At 38.9% G+C, this 15,932-nt stretch overlaps 1 protein-coding gene and 1 pseudogene across 1 annotated transcript; both read right to left on the bottom strand.

The window, feature by feature from the left end:
* Nucleotides 1-6,644: 6,644 nt before the first annotated feature.
* On the bottom strand, nt 6,645-8,884 carry LOC122309582 (protein DMR6-LIKE OXYGENASE 2-like). Its single transcript, XM_043123105.1, has 3 exons — nt 8,275-8,884; nt 7,362-7,689; nt 6,645-7,092 (listed from the first exon to the last, which is right to left on the bottom strand). The coding sequence occupies exons 1-3, from the start codon at nt 8,736-8,738 to the stop codon at nt 6,838-6,840; spliced, it is 1,047 nt and encodes a 348-aa protein (XP_042979039.1). The 5' UTR covers nt 8,739-8,884; the 3' UTR covers nt 6,645-6,837.
* A 3,739-nt stretch (nt 8,885-12,623) lies between these two features.
* LOC122309515 lies at nt 12,624-13,190 on the bottom strand (annotated as a pseudogene).
* Between the last annotated feature and the right edge of the window lie 2,742 nt (nt 13,191-15,932).

The raw sequence follows: 15,932 nt of genomic DNA, 5'->3' as shown, positions 1-15,932 counted from the left end.
AGGATCCTGTCTTTTTTTCTTCCTTTTTTATTTCTTGAAATGATGGTGATTCAGAGGCTGGAGATGTGCATGGAACTTATAAGAATGGCCATTGAGTTCGTGATGGTTGTAGCCGAAGCAGTTGGCATAGTCATCGGCCACCAGAACGGTACCGGCCTCCCCCCACGCCCATCGCCAACATCCTACCCGGTTTATGGAAATCTCATTCCTTTTTTGGGCCTCCTTCCTTAGCTTTGTTATCTCTTGCATCTTCACCTCTTTTTCAGGCACCCTTTTGTATAGTTTTAGCTCTGCTCCCTGCTGTTGCTGCTGCTTCTTCTGTTGAATAAACCCCCCAAGTGTGAAATGGGTTTGGGTTTGCAGCCACCCACCCCATGCTCACCAACCGTCCACCAACCCACTCACCTCTAGAGGCGCTTCTGGTCAAGAGGAGTGGGTGTGTGTCCTCTCATTGCTCTCCTATAAAAGGAGAGCTCTGCTAGTGTAATTAATGTAGTGGGTGAAGAGAGAAAGGGGGACGTGAGAGAGAGAAATAGAATTTTGTAGAGTGTTTTGTAAATCTCGTACAAATTCTATAAAAGACGCTCCAGTGGACGTAAACAATTTGATGAACCACTTTAAAATTGTTTTGTGTGATTTTCAGACAGGACGGAGGCACAACAATTGGTATCAGAGCTCTGGTTCGAGCTGTCTGAAAATTCAAATTGCTCAAAATCAATTTTTGACAACTCCAAGGTGTTCCTCGCGTCGAGACGAATCCGTTGCCGTAAACAGAATCGAAAACAGAGGTCAGAGTAGCCCACACGCGCCCCTAGAAGTTCAGCGCGTGCATCTGCTGTCATTTACGCGCCCCCATGCGCATCGGAGGTTGAAGACGACTGAGCCACACGCGTTCACGCGCCCTCACGCGCTCCAGAGGTTGAAGACATGTGAAGGACACGCTCCTCACGCGCCCCCACACGCCCTACAGAGGTTCAACGCATGTACTACACGCGCCTCACTCTCCCCCACTCGCATACAGTGCTGTAGCGCGTGTAATCCATGCGCCCACTCACCGTCCACTCGCACTGTGCAGCGCGTGCGTCCCACGCGCCAGACAGATCACAACCGTCTGTTTTTCAGATCCATTTTCGGCTTGATCTAATCCATTCGGAGTCCAATTTCAGCAATCAAATAATGCTTTCCTATTATTTGGATCGTTCTGGACTCATCCGTACGGTTAGAATTTTGAAATTTTAAGTCTAAATTTTCTAAATTCAAATGGAAGGATCTGGAAGAGACAGGAGCTCTGAACATGCCAGTAGCTCAGGACGTTGGTCCACTGTGTCAAATGCTAAGTTTGAAGTTGAGAAGTTCGATGGAACAAGCAACTTCGGCATGTGGCAGTGTGAAGTCATGGACATTTTGATCCAACAAGAGTTGGATATTGCGTTAGGGGAAAGTCAGATGATATGACTGATCAAGGTTGGAAGAAGCTTAATACTCAAGCTTGTAGTACAATCCGATTATGCCTTACCAAAGAACAAAAGTATTTTGTCATGAGAGAGATAGATGCTAGGGTACTTTGGCAGAAATTAGAGGATAAGTTCATGAAGAAGAGTATTGAGAGCCGTTTGCACTTGAAGAAGAAGCTCTTCAGATTCTAATTTCGTGAAGGTATTTCAATGTCTGAACATATGAATAATTATAACCAAATTCTTGCTGATTTGTTAAACTTGGATGTTAAAATCGAAGATGAAGATAAGGCTTTACTACTGTTAAATTCCTTGCCTGATACATATGAGCATTTAATTACTACTCTATTGTATGAGAAGGAAAAGATTAGTTTTGAAGATGTATCTAGCTCTTTAATTAGCAATGAGTACCGAAAAAAAGATAAACAGGTACAACAAGATACATCGAGTGAAGCGCTAACAGCAAGGGGGAGACCACAGTCAAGGTATCCCGGAAGGAGGAAAGGTTTTCATTCGAAAACCCGGGTCACATCACGTGGTTCATCAGTCGGCAGAAAACTCGCCAGAGACGAGTGTTCCTTTTATCACAACAAAGGACACTGGAGGAAGGATTGTCCCAACCGGAAGGGACAACAGCGGAATCAACCCACCACAGCCAATGTCATGGACAGAGATGATGAGTCAGATTTTGTCTTGGCAAGTTCATCATCCATTTGTCATTCCGATGAATCGATTATGGATTCCGGATGTACCTATCATATGTGTCCTAATCGAGACTGGTTTACTGACTTCATAAAAATTGATGGTGGAGCAGTACTTATGGGCAATGATAGTGCCTGTAAGACTCAAGGAATAGGTAGCATTCGGTTAAAGCTGCACGATGGCAGCGTCAAGACTCTGACAGAAGTTCGGTATGTTCCGGACTTGCGGAAGAATCTCATCTCACTCGGATCTCTGGATTCAAAGGAATTCAGAATCGCCATTGAAGACGGAACTCTCAAAGTACTAATGGGAGTTCAGGTGGCAATGAAGGGCTTGAGGCGAGGAAACTTGTACTTCTTGTAAGGAAGTACTGTTGATTGAAGAGCTTCCACAGGCTGTGAGAAGCTAGATGAGACTGATGCCAACACCACCAGTCTTTGGCATATGCGTATGAGACACGCAGGAGAAAAAGCTTTGCAAACACTGGTGAAGCAAGGCTTACTCAAAGGTGCCAAGACAGGTAAACTGTCTTTCTATGAGTACTGTGTATTAGGGAAGCAGAGGCGGATCAAGTTTGGAACCGCAGTACACAATACACAGGGAATTCTTGACTATGTGCATTCCGATATTTGGGGACCTACCCAAAATGCATCTTTGGGAGGTAAACATTGGTTTGTAACTTTTGTTGATGATTATTCTCGTCGTGTGTGAGTGTATACGATGAAGAATAAAGATGAAGTGCTAAAAATCTTCCTTGATTGGAAGAAAATGGTTGAGACTCAGACCGGCAGGAAGATCAAGCGGTTCAGATCTGATAATGGAGGTGAGTACACTTTAGACCCCTTCATGAAAGTATGCCGAAGAGAGGGAATTGTCAGACACTTCACGGTACGAGGTACATCGCAGCAGAACGGTGTGGCAGAACAAATGAATCATACTTTATTAGAGAAAGTGCGATGTATGTTGCTGAATGCTGGATTCAGTAAGAAATTTTGGGCTGAAGCTGTGACATATGCCTGCCACCTCATCAACCGACTACCCGCAGCTGCCAATGACGGAAAGACACCCATTGAAATGTGGAGAGGTAAACATGCTATTGATTATGACTTTTTACACATTTTTGGATGTCCTGCTTACTATCATGCTAAAGAAAGTAAGCTTGATCCTAGAGCCAAGAAAGCAAAATTCTTGGGCTTTAGTACTGGCGTAAAAGGGTATAGACTCTGGTGTATAGAGTCTAAAAAGGTGATTATCAGTAGAGATGTAACATTCAACGAATCTGAGATGCTTAAGTCACATAAGCATAAAGATTCCAGTGAAGGCAGCCATGATAGCGAAACACATGGTGATTCGCAAAAGGTGGAGTTTTCCACTCGAAAGGATTCAGGAGAAACAAATGGAGAGCACGGACAAGAGGAGGTTGATAGTCCAATCACAGTACCTCCAGTACAACATGAATCAATAGCAACCAACAGACCGAGACGAGAGAAACGTGTACCGACACGTTATGCAGACTATGTGACATATGCATTACCAGCTGAAGGGGGTGAGATCCCAACCACTTACAGAGAAGCCGTATAGTCCAGTGAACAAGTTGAATGGACAAAGGCGATGAATGAAGAGATGCAGTCTCTTCACCAGAACCAGACTTGGGAGCTTGTGCCGCTTCCAAAAGGAAAGAAAACAATTGGTTGTAAGTGGATCTTCAATCAGAAAGATGATCAAGCTGCTAAAAATGGAGTGCAATACAAAACTAGGTTGGTAGCCAAGGGCTACGCTCAGACAGAGGGAATTGACTACAGTGAAGTATTCTCTCCTGTTGTGAAGCATTCATCCATTCGGATATTGTTAGCTTTAGTTGCACAATATGATCTTGAGTTAGCACAGCTTGATGTAAAGATAGCTTTCTTACATGGTGATCTGGAAGAGGAGATTTATCTGTCTCAACCAGAAGGATTCAAAAAAGCTGGCAAAGAGAATTGGGTATGCAGTCTGAAGAAGTCTCTCTATGGCTTGAAGCAGTCACCTCGGCAATGGTACAAGCGTTTCGACCGCTTTATGTTGGATCTAAAATACACTCGTTGCCAATACGATCATTGTGTATATTTCAAAAAACTTGCAAATGGATCTTTCATTTATTTGCTTTTATATGTAGATGATATGTTAATTGCATGTAAAAGCAAGGGGGAGATAGATCGTTTAAAAACTCAGTTAAGTAATGAGTTTGAAATGAAAGATCTGGGAGAAGCACAAAGAATACTGGGGATGGAGATCAGCAGAGATAGGGTGAAAGGTACAGTTCACCTTACTCAGAAGCAGTATCTGAAGAGAATACTATAACGATTCAACATCGACTCGAAGACGAAGCCGGTGAGTACTCCTATGACCCCATATTTCAAGCTCAATGCATTGCAGTCTCCTAAAACCAATGAAGAGCGGGACTACATGAGGAATGTCCCATATGCAAGTGTTGTTGGAAGCTTAATGTATGTCATAGTGTATACACGGCCTGATATCTCCTAGGCTGTTAGCTTAGTTAGTCGCTATATGCATAATCCTGGAAAGGATCATTGGCATGCGACTAAGTGGATTCTACGGTATATTGCTGGGACTGTAGATGTTGGTTTGAGGTTTGAGAAGAATGAAGATAGTCTAGTAACTGGATATGTTGACTCAGACTATGCAAGTGATCTTGACAAACGCCGATCGACAACTGGTTATGTGTTCACTATGGCTGGAGGACCAGTTAGTTGGCGATCAACTTTGCAGTCAACAATTGCACTATCATCAACTGAGGCTGAATACATGGCTGTAACAGAAGTCATGAAAGAAGCCATTTGGTTACAAGGATTGGTAACAGATTTGGGCTTTGAGCAGCAAGAGGTTACCGTTTACTGTGACAGTCAGAATACAATTCATTTGGCCAAGAATCAAGTATATCACTCTCGAACAAAACATATAGATGTTCGATTTCACTTTGTACGTGAAAATATTAGAAGAAGATGACATCAAACTTCAGAAGATTGGCACTAAAGATAATCCAGCAGATATGTTGACGAAGGTCGTCATAGGAATCAAGTTCCAACACTGTTTGGACTTGATCAGTATTGAACACTGCTGAGCACCCTCGGGTGCATTGGAGCGCATTCAACAACGGAAGTCTCTCATGTCAAAGAATGGGGTGCATTCATTCGAAGAATGAATCAGTTTGTAAGCATCCTGGTATGACCCACTTGGGTGGAGGGGGTGATTGTTGAATAAACCCCCCAAGTGTGAAATGGGTTTGGGTTTGTAGCCACCCACCCCATGCTCACCAACCGTCCACCAACCCACTCACCTCCAGAGGCGCTTCTGGTCAAGAGGAGTGGGTGTGTGTTCCCCCATTGCTCTCCTATAAAAGGAGAGCTCTGCTAATGTAATTAATGTAGTGGATGAAGAGAGAAAGAGGGACGTGAGAGAGAGAAATAGAATTTTGTAGAGTGTTTTGTAAATCTCGTACAAATTCTATAAAAGAGGCTCTAGTGGACGTAAGCAATTTGCTGAACCATTTTAAAATTGTTTTGTGTGATTTTCGGATAGGACGGAGGCACAACATCTTCTTGTGTCCAAATGTGTAGTTACAGAGATACCCATTTTCTTCCTTCTTCTTCTTCTTCTTCTTCTTCTTTTTTTTTTTTTTGGTGAATTTGGTGTGGACTTGAGTTGTACGATTCGCACATTTTAGTTCCTGAGTAGCCTTCTTGCTGTAGCATCGGAAGTGTAATGCTCTTTAATTAGATTGCTTTCATGTGTTCTTCATTCACATTACTATTCGGCATAATACCTCAGCAAGTGATTACATCATCTCTTTTCCCTTAAATGTCATGTAATGACACTAAAATGGCATAATTCTTGCTAAAACTTCAGGGGAAAACAGATGAACTCATTTTGCAGCAAGATATAAATATGGCCGTTAAAAGACAGGCGAGTAACTATTTCCCATTCGGTTGGCGTATTGTGCATAGTTATGTGATAGGTGTGATCGGTTTTTTTTTTTTTCCTCCTGTTAATTGTATTTTCTTCACATGTGTATGAACTTGATTGGTCGTGACATGAGAATAATATTCATAATTCTATGCATGAATTAATTTGTAAATAGGATGCATCTCATGAACCTAGACATCTTTAAAAAAAACTGGCTACCCCAAAATGCCATATATCCAGAGATTCCCTTATGAGCGAAAGGACGTGAAGAATTGAAATGTCCCAAACTTTATTTGCGCCAACTGTATTCAATACAGTCAGTTTTGTCCATTAATTGATGGGTTTATCCATTGTTGAAGATTTTAGCTTGAAAATCAGATTGGCAGTCCACGTGCCAAAGAATACACCAATAAATCGTTTTCATTCATCAACTTATTTATTATAGATCATTTGTTAAATGTGCTTCAAATAATATTATCTCGAGAAGGATAAATATCACAAGTAGGTTCTGTAATACGAAGAAAATTACCCATTCAAGCTTATTCCATCATATTTATTTTCAGCATTACATGAGTGTCATCGATCTCTGAGATCGATGAACCGCATGATCATGTTTCCCAAGTCTCTACGCACATATGAATGCATAATATATTACATACAACATGAAGCTGAATATTACAGGTAGGGAGTGATTTGACTACCTCCAACCAGTTTACATTTATATCCTGAAATGATAAATTTGGATGTTTTCAACATTGAGTTTCTGGAAGTTACTGCGCTTTCTGTTTGTTATAAACTTTCCCCAGCTGTATGCCCTATACTTGGCAGGGTTTTGCTCATTCGTTAGCTCCTCCAAAGGCTTAACCATGGTGTAGTGTGCCGGGTTGAAGAAAAAAGGAATGGAGAACCTTTCCCTCTCTGAGTTCACGATCGCCCTGTGCTCCACACTCTCATATTCATCATTGCTCCAAACCTGAATCATTTCCGTTAATTCTTTGAGCGAAACTGGCAAAAAAAGAGGCGCTCCAAAGGCATGCCACAATTCACATTTATGGATAGTGATCTTGATTGGACCAGTAATTAAGATACTTCCAGTTTTTGCAGTTTTGACTTCAAGCAACTTGGCTATCCAAGGTGCTCGATATTGTAATCACAATATTCTTTCATCGTATAAGCAAGGGTTACGAATAAAATTACGGGTAAAACAAAATGATATTTTCTTGAGATCTGAAAATGATATACCTGGACAATGTCCCCAACATTGATGATATAAGCATTGGGGGTGGGTTTGACCCGAACCCACTCTCCATCTATTTTGCGCTTCACTTCCAATCCTCCAACATCATCTTGAGCTAGGATGGTTAAGGCACCCCCATCCTTGTGTCGACCAACACCAAGAGCTAATTCAGGGGCAGGGCAGGTGGGATAGTGATTGAGTCGGATAAAGCTGGTTTGGTCTTTGAAGAAATCACGGAAGCTATCTGCTGGCAGGCCTAGGCTCTGGGCCACAAGTTCCATTAACTTGCAAGCTAGTTTTACCATCTCTTGAGCATATTCTTGGCAGGCCTCCCTGCTCATTGCTCGAGGGAGTCCCTCCATCAGATCACAGTAGTCACATTCATTGAGTCCCTTGAATTGGGTCTCAAACTACCAGAATTTTAGTAATTAAAAAAAAAAAAAAAAACACTACTGGTTTTCACATAAAATCTTTTTTTTTTTTTTTTCATTTTCCAGTAGTTTGCATGTATTAGCAGTCTCTATTTCCCACCTTCTCCAAACCGATAAAAATATGTCATCAATAAAAATAACATATTTCTACCGTTCTATTATCCTAATATTTTCTGAACGTGGTATAACATCCTAAATTACACCACTAAAATTACCAACATGACGTTTTGTACTACCTCTATGTGCTTGCTATGATCAGGGAACCATTCAAACTGGTAAAGCTCAGATAGAATCAAGAGCACTACATAATACCAGGGAAAGGCTTAATTATGCAGTTCGGCACGTTAGTCAAGCATCATAATCGGATAATCGTGCAAGTGTTTCTCTAAGTCAAAATTTTCAATTTGCGGTAGTTATTAAAGTAGGATTTTAAGGTCAAATCTAGAAAAGACTTCAGGAGAATGTGGACGGTGTTAATTAACTTCACCTCGTCTCAGGCGGGTATTCAGGCCACTGATTAATCCACCCTGTCACCTCCTTGTCATCAGGCTCATGGGAAGCCGGGATGAAGGTGGGTTCCTCTATAGTAAAATCAAAAACCTCCTTCCAGTCCCTTACGTTCTTGGTGTGCTCAGTTTCGTAGTAACCCAACACCTCCTTATCATTCCTTCTGACCTTCGTCTTGTCCTCTAAACTCTGTGCAAAGAACTTCCTCGCTGCAGCCTCAATCCTCTGGCGCTTCTCCAAGGGCACCCCGTGGTTGATCACCTGGAAGAACCCCCATTCCTTGCATGCTTTGCGTATCTCGCTAACAAGGCCTTCAACAACAGAAACATCGCCGAAGGCGAGTATAGGAGAAAGATCGATCAACGGGATGCCTTCGGCTTCGGTGAATACGATTCTGGGTCTGTGTTCAGGGTCTTGGAAGAAAGCTGGATCAACCTCTCCCATAGTTGGTGGTTTTTGTTCGTGCAAAGACGTGGTTTTCTTTGTTCTTTCGTATCCAGTACCTATAGTGTTGTTGCTGGAATGGTGGGTTTTATGGAGGGAGATTTGAGTTTGACGTGCAATGAACTTGGACGGGTTTTCGGATTGCGTGAGGAGATGATTTCCAGGGAAGCTTTTGTCTTGCGTGGCTCTCTGTTCTTGCCTAAGTTTGACACCTAGGATATTTTGTAACTCTCTCAAAAATATAATTTTACTTATCATTATAATTCTCGTAATCTTATCTTATGATATTAGATTATTTAAAATTATTTATTATATTTTATTTATGAATCTATCATTTAACGTCATATCATAAAATAGTGAGAGGATGATAAGAATTAAGTGATGAGTGTATTATTCTTTTAAAAGAAAAAATCTATTAAGTAGTTTTTATTTTTGTTTTGTTCTTTTTGTTTTTTGCGCTTCTTCTCTAGTTCTTAGAAGACACATTTTCTGAGGTTTCATGCTTGGTACTTAATACTTCTGTATAATAAAGCCCTCTCATCGTTTAAACATAAACTAAAAATTTGTGTTTGACAAATGTTTCAAACTATATATTATTATTCAGAGTTTTATTATATACAGTCACTTTTATATATTTATCATGTATTTTATTAATGTGATTAATTAAAATAATTATTTTATATTAAAAAAGTGATATAATCAATCACATGACTATATATAAAATTTTTTGTATTTTTCAATTTTATTCATCTCATTATGTTTAATAATATTGAGAGTAATTATTATAAGAAAAATTAAGAGTTATATTGTAGGATAATGATGTAATTTACGTTGTGGGAAATGATTGACATTAAATCCTGTACAACATATTGACAAAGTGGTAGTGACAACGAGGCTGGTTTTTCAATTTTTTGGCCAACATAATTTGGTGGGAGATCGACATCAATGATGACGACTGCAACAAATTAAAATGGAACTCGTAGCCTTTAATCATATCGGCAAGAAATGTACAAGACAAAGGCCAAAAAAGCAAAAAAAAAAATTATTGTTGCAGTTGGCGATTGGCGTGACGTGCTTGGATGTTGGGTTGGAGATGGATACCCAATGCGGCATTCATAATTGATGCTATTAAATTATGAGTGGGTGGGGGGAAGCTGGTCATTTTACCAAGCATTCCCGCTTAAGAGCATTGACAATAAATTTTTTATCTATATATAAAATTATATATTTTAAAGATTGATTTTAAATATAAAAAATTTTTTTTATATTAGATTACGTATTTTTTGATCAAATAATAATAAAATAATAAAAAGAGAAGAGAAAAAAGAAAAGAAAGAAAAAGAGAGAGTTGGGAGGAGAGAAAAAAATAATAAAATAATATTTAAAAAAGAAAAATGACATCTTCAAAAATGAATAATTACTGTTCATAGTTATTTAAAATTATAAAGATAGATAAGTTAATATAAGTGATTTTAAGATAATTTTATTTAAATTTAAAAATAAAAATAAAGATAAATAAATTATTACTAGTGCTCTTAATTTCCACTAGATTTGTTGAACTAAAATCAACCTATTTGAAGGCATAAATGTAATAACGGGGAATACAGTCATTTTGTCCGACCCTTTTAATTGGAAACGGCGTTTCCGAAACGCTGGCCCAGAATTCACGAATGGACAGTTATAGGCCTCCGAACAGTCTGTTCATTTTGGGCTCCGTTTCGGCCGTGGACTTTAGGCCGGGATTTGTTGCAACTCTCTCTCTCTCTCTCTCTCTCTCTCTCTCTCTCTCTCTCCATGACAGTCGTCCTATTACACTTCTCTCCTCAGTCATGGTGGCAACCATGATAACGCGGTGCACTTTACTTTACCAGATCCACTACCACACGCGCTATTGAAAAATCAAAGCCTACGTACGATTTGGTCTAATTCTATTTCCAAAATTTCATTATGCGGATCAATGTTGTAATTAATTTCTTACTCAGACGAATAAACATGAGGGAAAACAAGTGCTATCTCTTCGTCCACGTACATCTACTATAGTCCATGTACTTAACTACAATTGTGGATTCGAAGTTTAATCGTGCATGACAACGTGAGCTGCATGGCGAGTTACATAAATATATATATATATATATGGTCGGAATAATTTGGTTAGTTGAATTTCGTAATATTTCAAAAATCTTATTTATTGAACAAAAAACATTAAAGATTTATATTTAAGGAAGATGATGTGATATCATATATTTACGTGTATTTTAATTAAATGATTATTTAAATTATTATAATTTGTGGTTATCTTGTTTTAAATTTAACTTGATTTTCGTTATATTATTTTATGATTGCCAAGTTGTGAAATTTAAATAATGTGTAATTTTTTATATTAATTATTGTTTTACATTTAAATTGCTCTTTGCTTTAATTATTCTATTTTTGGGCTTTAATTATTTTATTTTATTAATATTGAGTTGCAGTGTTTTTGTTTAACTTTTATTTATTTTTATTATGTCATTTTTATTTTATTAGACATTTATTTTCAGATTGAGCTTGTTTTTAGGGGCTTATTTTCTATTTTGAGCTCAAGCCCAGTTGGTTTTTAGGCCCAGCCTATGGGTTTTTTTCCAGCTTTTGCACCATATAGTACGTTTCGGCCTCAATGCCCTTAGGGCTTTATTTCTTTTCTCTTCTTCCTTCTCCCACACTACTTCTTCCTTCTCTTCTTTAGTTTTTGTTTCTTCATTCCTTATTAAAAGCATTGGTAATGGATTCTTTATCATTATATGTAAAATTACATATTTTAAAGATTGATTTTGAATATGAAGAAAAATTCTTACATTGGATTATGTATTTTTTTTATCAAATAATAATAAAATAATAAAGAGAGAGAAGAGAAAAAAGAAAAGAGAGAAAAAGAAAGAAAAGAGAGAGTTGGGAGGAGAGAGAAAAAATAATAAAATATAGTTTGAAGAATGAAAATGTGTTCTTTATGTTTGAATAATAACTGTAGCAAGTTATTTAAAATTTTACATATAAATAAGCTAATGTAGATGATTTTAAGGGCATATTCTTCAAATTTAAAAATAAAAATGAAGATGAAGAATCCATTGCCAATGCTCTTAAGCTGATTGCTTTATCTTCTCATTTCTTTCATTTTTTAGCCAGTTTTATTTTCTCATTTCTCATTTCATTTGGTTTTATTTTCATTTTTCATCTTCTCATATGGTGGCTCCCTATGGTGCTTTTCTGTTTGTTTCAGCCGTGGTGGGATTTTGAACGTCCCCTGTGACTGCTTTGTTTTAGGTGAAGGAACATAGAGTTGTTGCCTGTGAAACTGAACATAATAGGAGATCCTTGTTTGGAAATCTCGGTGAAACACGATTCTTTGATGGAGTCCAAGGAGGCGAAGGTGTGGTCGCATAGTATTCTCTCACTAGTGAAGAGCATCCTCATGGATATTTTCACTGTGTCTAACTAGTTCTTGATTTTAGCTCATTGTTTGGTAATCTCGGTGAAGCATGATTCTTTGATGGAGTCCGAGGAGGCGAAGACGTGGTCATACAGTATTCTCTCACCAGTGAAAAACATCCTCTTGGATATTCATTGCGTCCAACCAATTCTTGATTTTCAACTCGAGCACTTCCCGATCCATCTTGTTGATTTGCGTTAACTTTAATGAGAAACAACAAAAAGCATAAAAACATTCGTTAAAACAAGAATTTCTGCTTGATAACCATTTGATAGCCACTTTATATATATATATAAGCTAAAATCAACCTTCATTTTATTTCATTAAAATCATATGTATGACAGTATAAGAAGTCGAACAATGGAAATTAATTAATTTCATCATCATCATCGGATAAATCAAATGGTTATATATTCATCTAATTAATTGTTGTCCCACCAGAACTGTTGCTGAAGGTAGTTAAGCATGTTCTTGTTCACTTGGAAGGCCTTGGTGTGAACATTAGCATTGATGGGAGGATTAAATCCAAAGACTGCATTGTCAATGGTGATAACCCCAGGATTCTAGCTATTGATACCTGCAAAGGCAACAACATTATTATTTTCCACGTTCAACTAGAAGTGGATGAGACCAATTGAGAAGACAAAGACATCTCCTTTGTTCAAAACTTTGGTGAAAAGGCGGTTACCATCTGCGTTGGGTGTGACAAAGCCAACGCGCAAAGTTCCCTTTATGACAACTAAAATCTCAGTGCCACAAGGGTGGGTGCAAGGAGAATTTAGGTCATATGGTGCAAAGTCGATGTGAGCCAAGGCGATGCCTAGAGTGTTTGAGGCCTGGAATTTTATCCATAGCGTACTTACAATCAGAACTGAACCGTACTTGATTGCAACACAAAAGTCTTGAAGAGGAATAAGATCATAGGCAGAGAGAGCCAAAACCAAAGCCAACATGGCTACAATTACAAGATACTTGGGAACACGTTTCATCGTCTTTGAGGCTATCAGTATGCTGTGTATTCTTACTTAATTAATTTGGGCCGATGAGGGGTGAGGAATGTTGCATGGGAACATGATGTGATCTATTTATGTAGGAGATAGGAGAGTCTCTCTTTGCAAGGAGAATGTAAGACTTGGTACTAATTGTTGGTTAGCTTTTAATAAATTTGTTTATTTTTAATGGGGAGAACCATTCTGTAACCACTACAGCTCGCAGATATTGAAAATACCATCCAAATTCGATTCCTTCAATTAATGTAATTTTGCTTTTCGGTCAATCCAAAAACAAACCTCTTAAGTTTACGTGGATGGTAGATTATTTGAAGTCTGAAAATGGCTGAAGCACCATTGCGTGTGAATTGACTATTGTGAATGTCCGCAATATTCTTGGTAGCTAGATATATGTGGATGTTCAGTAGTGATCAGGAAGATCATAACTATGCGGGCTTTCTTCACACGCAAATTATGCTGATCTGCATCGCGATTGATCGTGATTGGGAAATCGATTTATACATTTCAAGTAAAAAATTTCAATATATCTCACGATCTAGAGTTCGACTATTTACGAATCAGTGTATATTAACAAACCAGTAATTAACGAGGCTTCTTATAGTTATAAGAAAATGTAAAGTATCAATTATAGTATTATTTTTATTTAAGTTGATGTTTTCTTTCATTTATTAATGAAAAAATATGTAATTATTGTTGAAAGCCACCCAAGTGGCCATGATTTGCACATGCACCGTAAGGTGCATTGTTTTGTTAGGCACCGTTCGGTGCTTTATTTTTATCAGGTGCCTCCCATATTTTTAGCAGTAATTGCTGCACCGAATTTAGCAACCTGTTGAGGAGAACTCCTCCTATAAATAGGAGAGTTCTGATCTGCAGAGGAGATAGTAGGGAGAAGAGAAAAGAAAGAGAAAGAGGGACGTGAGAGAATTGAGAATTTGTAGATTTTCATAAATCTTGTACAAATTCTATAAAAGAGGCTCTAGTGGACGTAAGCAATTTGCTGAACCACTTTAAAATTATTTTGTGTGATTTTCGGAAAGGCTAGAGGCACAACAATTGGTATCAGAGCTTTGATTCGAGCTGTCCAAAAATTCAAGTTGCTCAAAATCAATTTTTGACAACTCCAGGGTGTTCCTCGCGTCGAGACGAATCCGTTGCCGCAAACGGAATCGAAAACGGAGGTCGGAGGAGCCCACACGCGCCCCTAGAAGGTCAGCGTGTGCATTTGCTGTCATTCACGCGCCCCCACGCGCATCGGAGGTTGAAGACGACTGAGATACATGCTCCCATGCACCCCCACGCACTCCAGAGGTTGAAGACGTGTGACGAACACGCGCCTCACGCGCCCCCACGCGCCCTACAGAGGTTCAGCGCGTGTACTACACGCACCTCACTCTCCCCCCACGCGCACACAATACTGTAGCGCGTGGATTCAACTCGCTGCCCACTCGCACTATGCAGTGCGTACGTCACACGCGCCAGACAGATCAGAACCGTCCATTTTTCAGATCCATTTTGGGCTTGATCTAAGTCATCTGGAGTCCGATTTCAACGATCAAATAGTGCTTTCTAACTATTTAGATCATTCCAGACTCATCCGTACGGTTAGAATTTTAAAATTTTGAGTTTAAAACTTTTAAATTCAAATGAAAAGATCTGAAAGAGATAGGAGTTCTGAAAATGCCAGTAGCTCCGGGCGTCGGTCCACTGTGTTAAATGCCAAGTTTGAAGTTGAGAAGTTCGATGGAACAATTAACTTCGGCATGTGGCAATGTGAAGTCATGGACGTTTTGATCCAACAAGAGTTGGATATTGCGTTGGGAGAAAAGCCAGATGATATGATTGATCTGGATTGGAAGAAGCTTAATACTCAAGCTTGTAGTACAATCCGATTATGCCTTACTAAAGAACAAAAGTATTTTGTCATGAGAGAGACAAATGCTAAGGTACTTTGGCAGAAATTGGAGGATAAGTTCATGAAGAAGAGCATTGAGAGCCGTTTGCACTTGAAGAAGAAGCTCTTCAAATTCCAATTTCATGAATGTATTTCAATGTCTGAACATCTGAATAGTTACAACTAAATTCTTGCTGATTTGTTAAACTTAGATGTTGAAATTGAAGATGAAGATAAAGCTTTACTTTTGTTAAATTCCTTACCCGATACATATGAGCATTTAATTACTACTCTACTGTATGGGAAGGAAAGTATTAGTTTTGACGATGTATCTAGTTCTTTAATTAGCAATGAGTACCGAAAAAAGGATAAACAGGTACAGCAAGATACATCAAGTGAAGCTTTAACAGTAAGAGGGAGACCACAGTCAAGGTATCCCAGAAAGAAAAACGGTTTTCAATCGAAAACCCGGGCCACATCACGTGGTTCATCAGTCGGCAGAAAACTTGCCAGAGACGAGTGTTCCTTTTGTCACAACAAATGACACTGGAGGAAGGATTGTCTAAACCGAAAGGGACAACAGCAGAATCAACCCTCTACAGCCAATGTCGTGGACAGAGATGATGATTCGGATTTTTTCTTGATAAGTTCATCATCCATTTGTCATTCCGATGAATGGATTATGGATTCCGAATGTACCTATCATATGTGTCCCAATCGAGACTGGTTTACTGACTTCACAAAGATCGAGGGTGGAGCAGTACTTATGGACAATGACAGTGCCTGTAAGACACAGGGAATAGGTAGCATTCGGTTAAAGCTGCATG

Source organism: Carya illinoinensis, chromosome 5 (assembly GCF_018687715.1).
Source record: "Carya illinoinensis cultivar Pawnee chromosome 5, C.illinoinensisPawnee_v1, whole genome shotgun sequence".
NCBI classification, from domain to species: Eukaryota; Viridiplantae; Streptophyta; class Magnoliopsida; order Fagales; family Juglandaceae; genus Carya; species Carya illinoinensis.
This window is presented reverse-complemented; position numbering and strand designations above follow the sequence as displayed.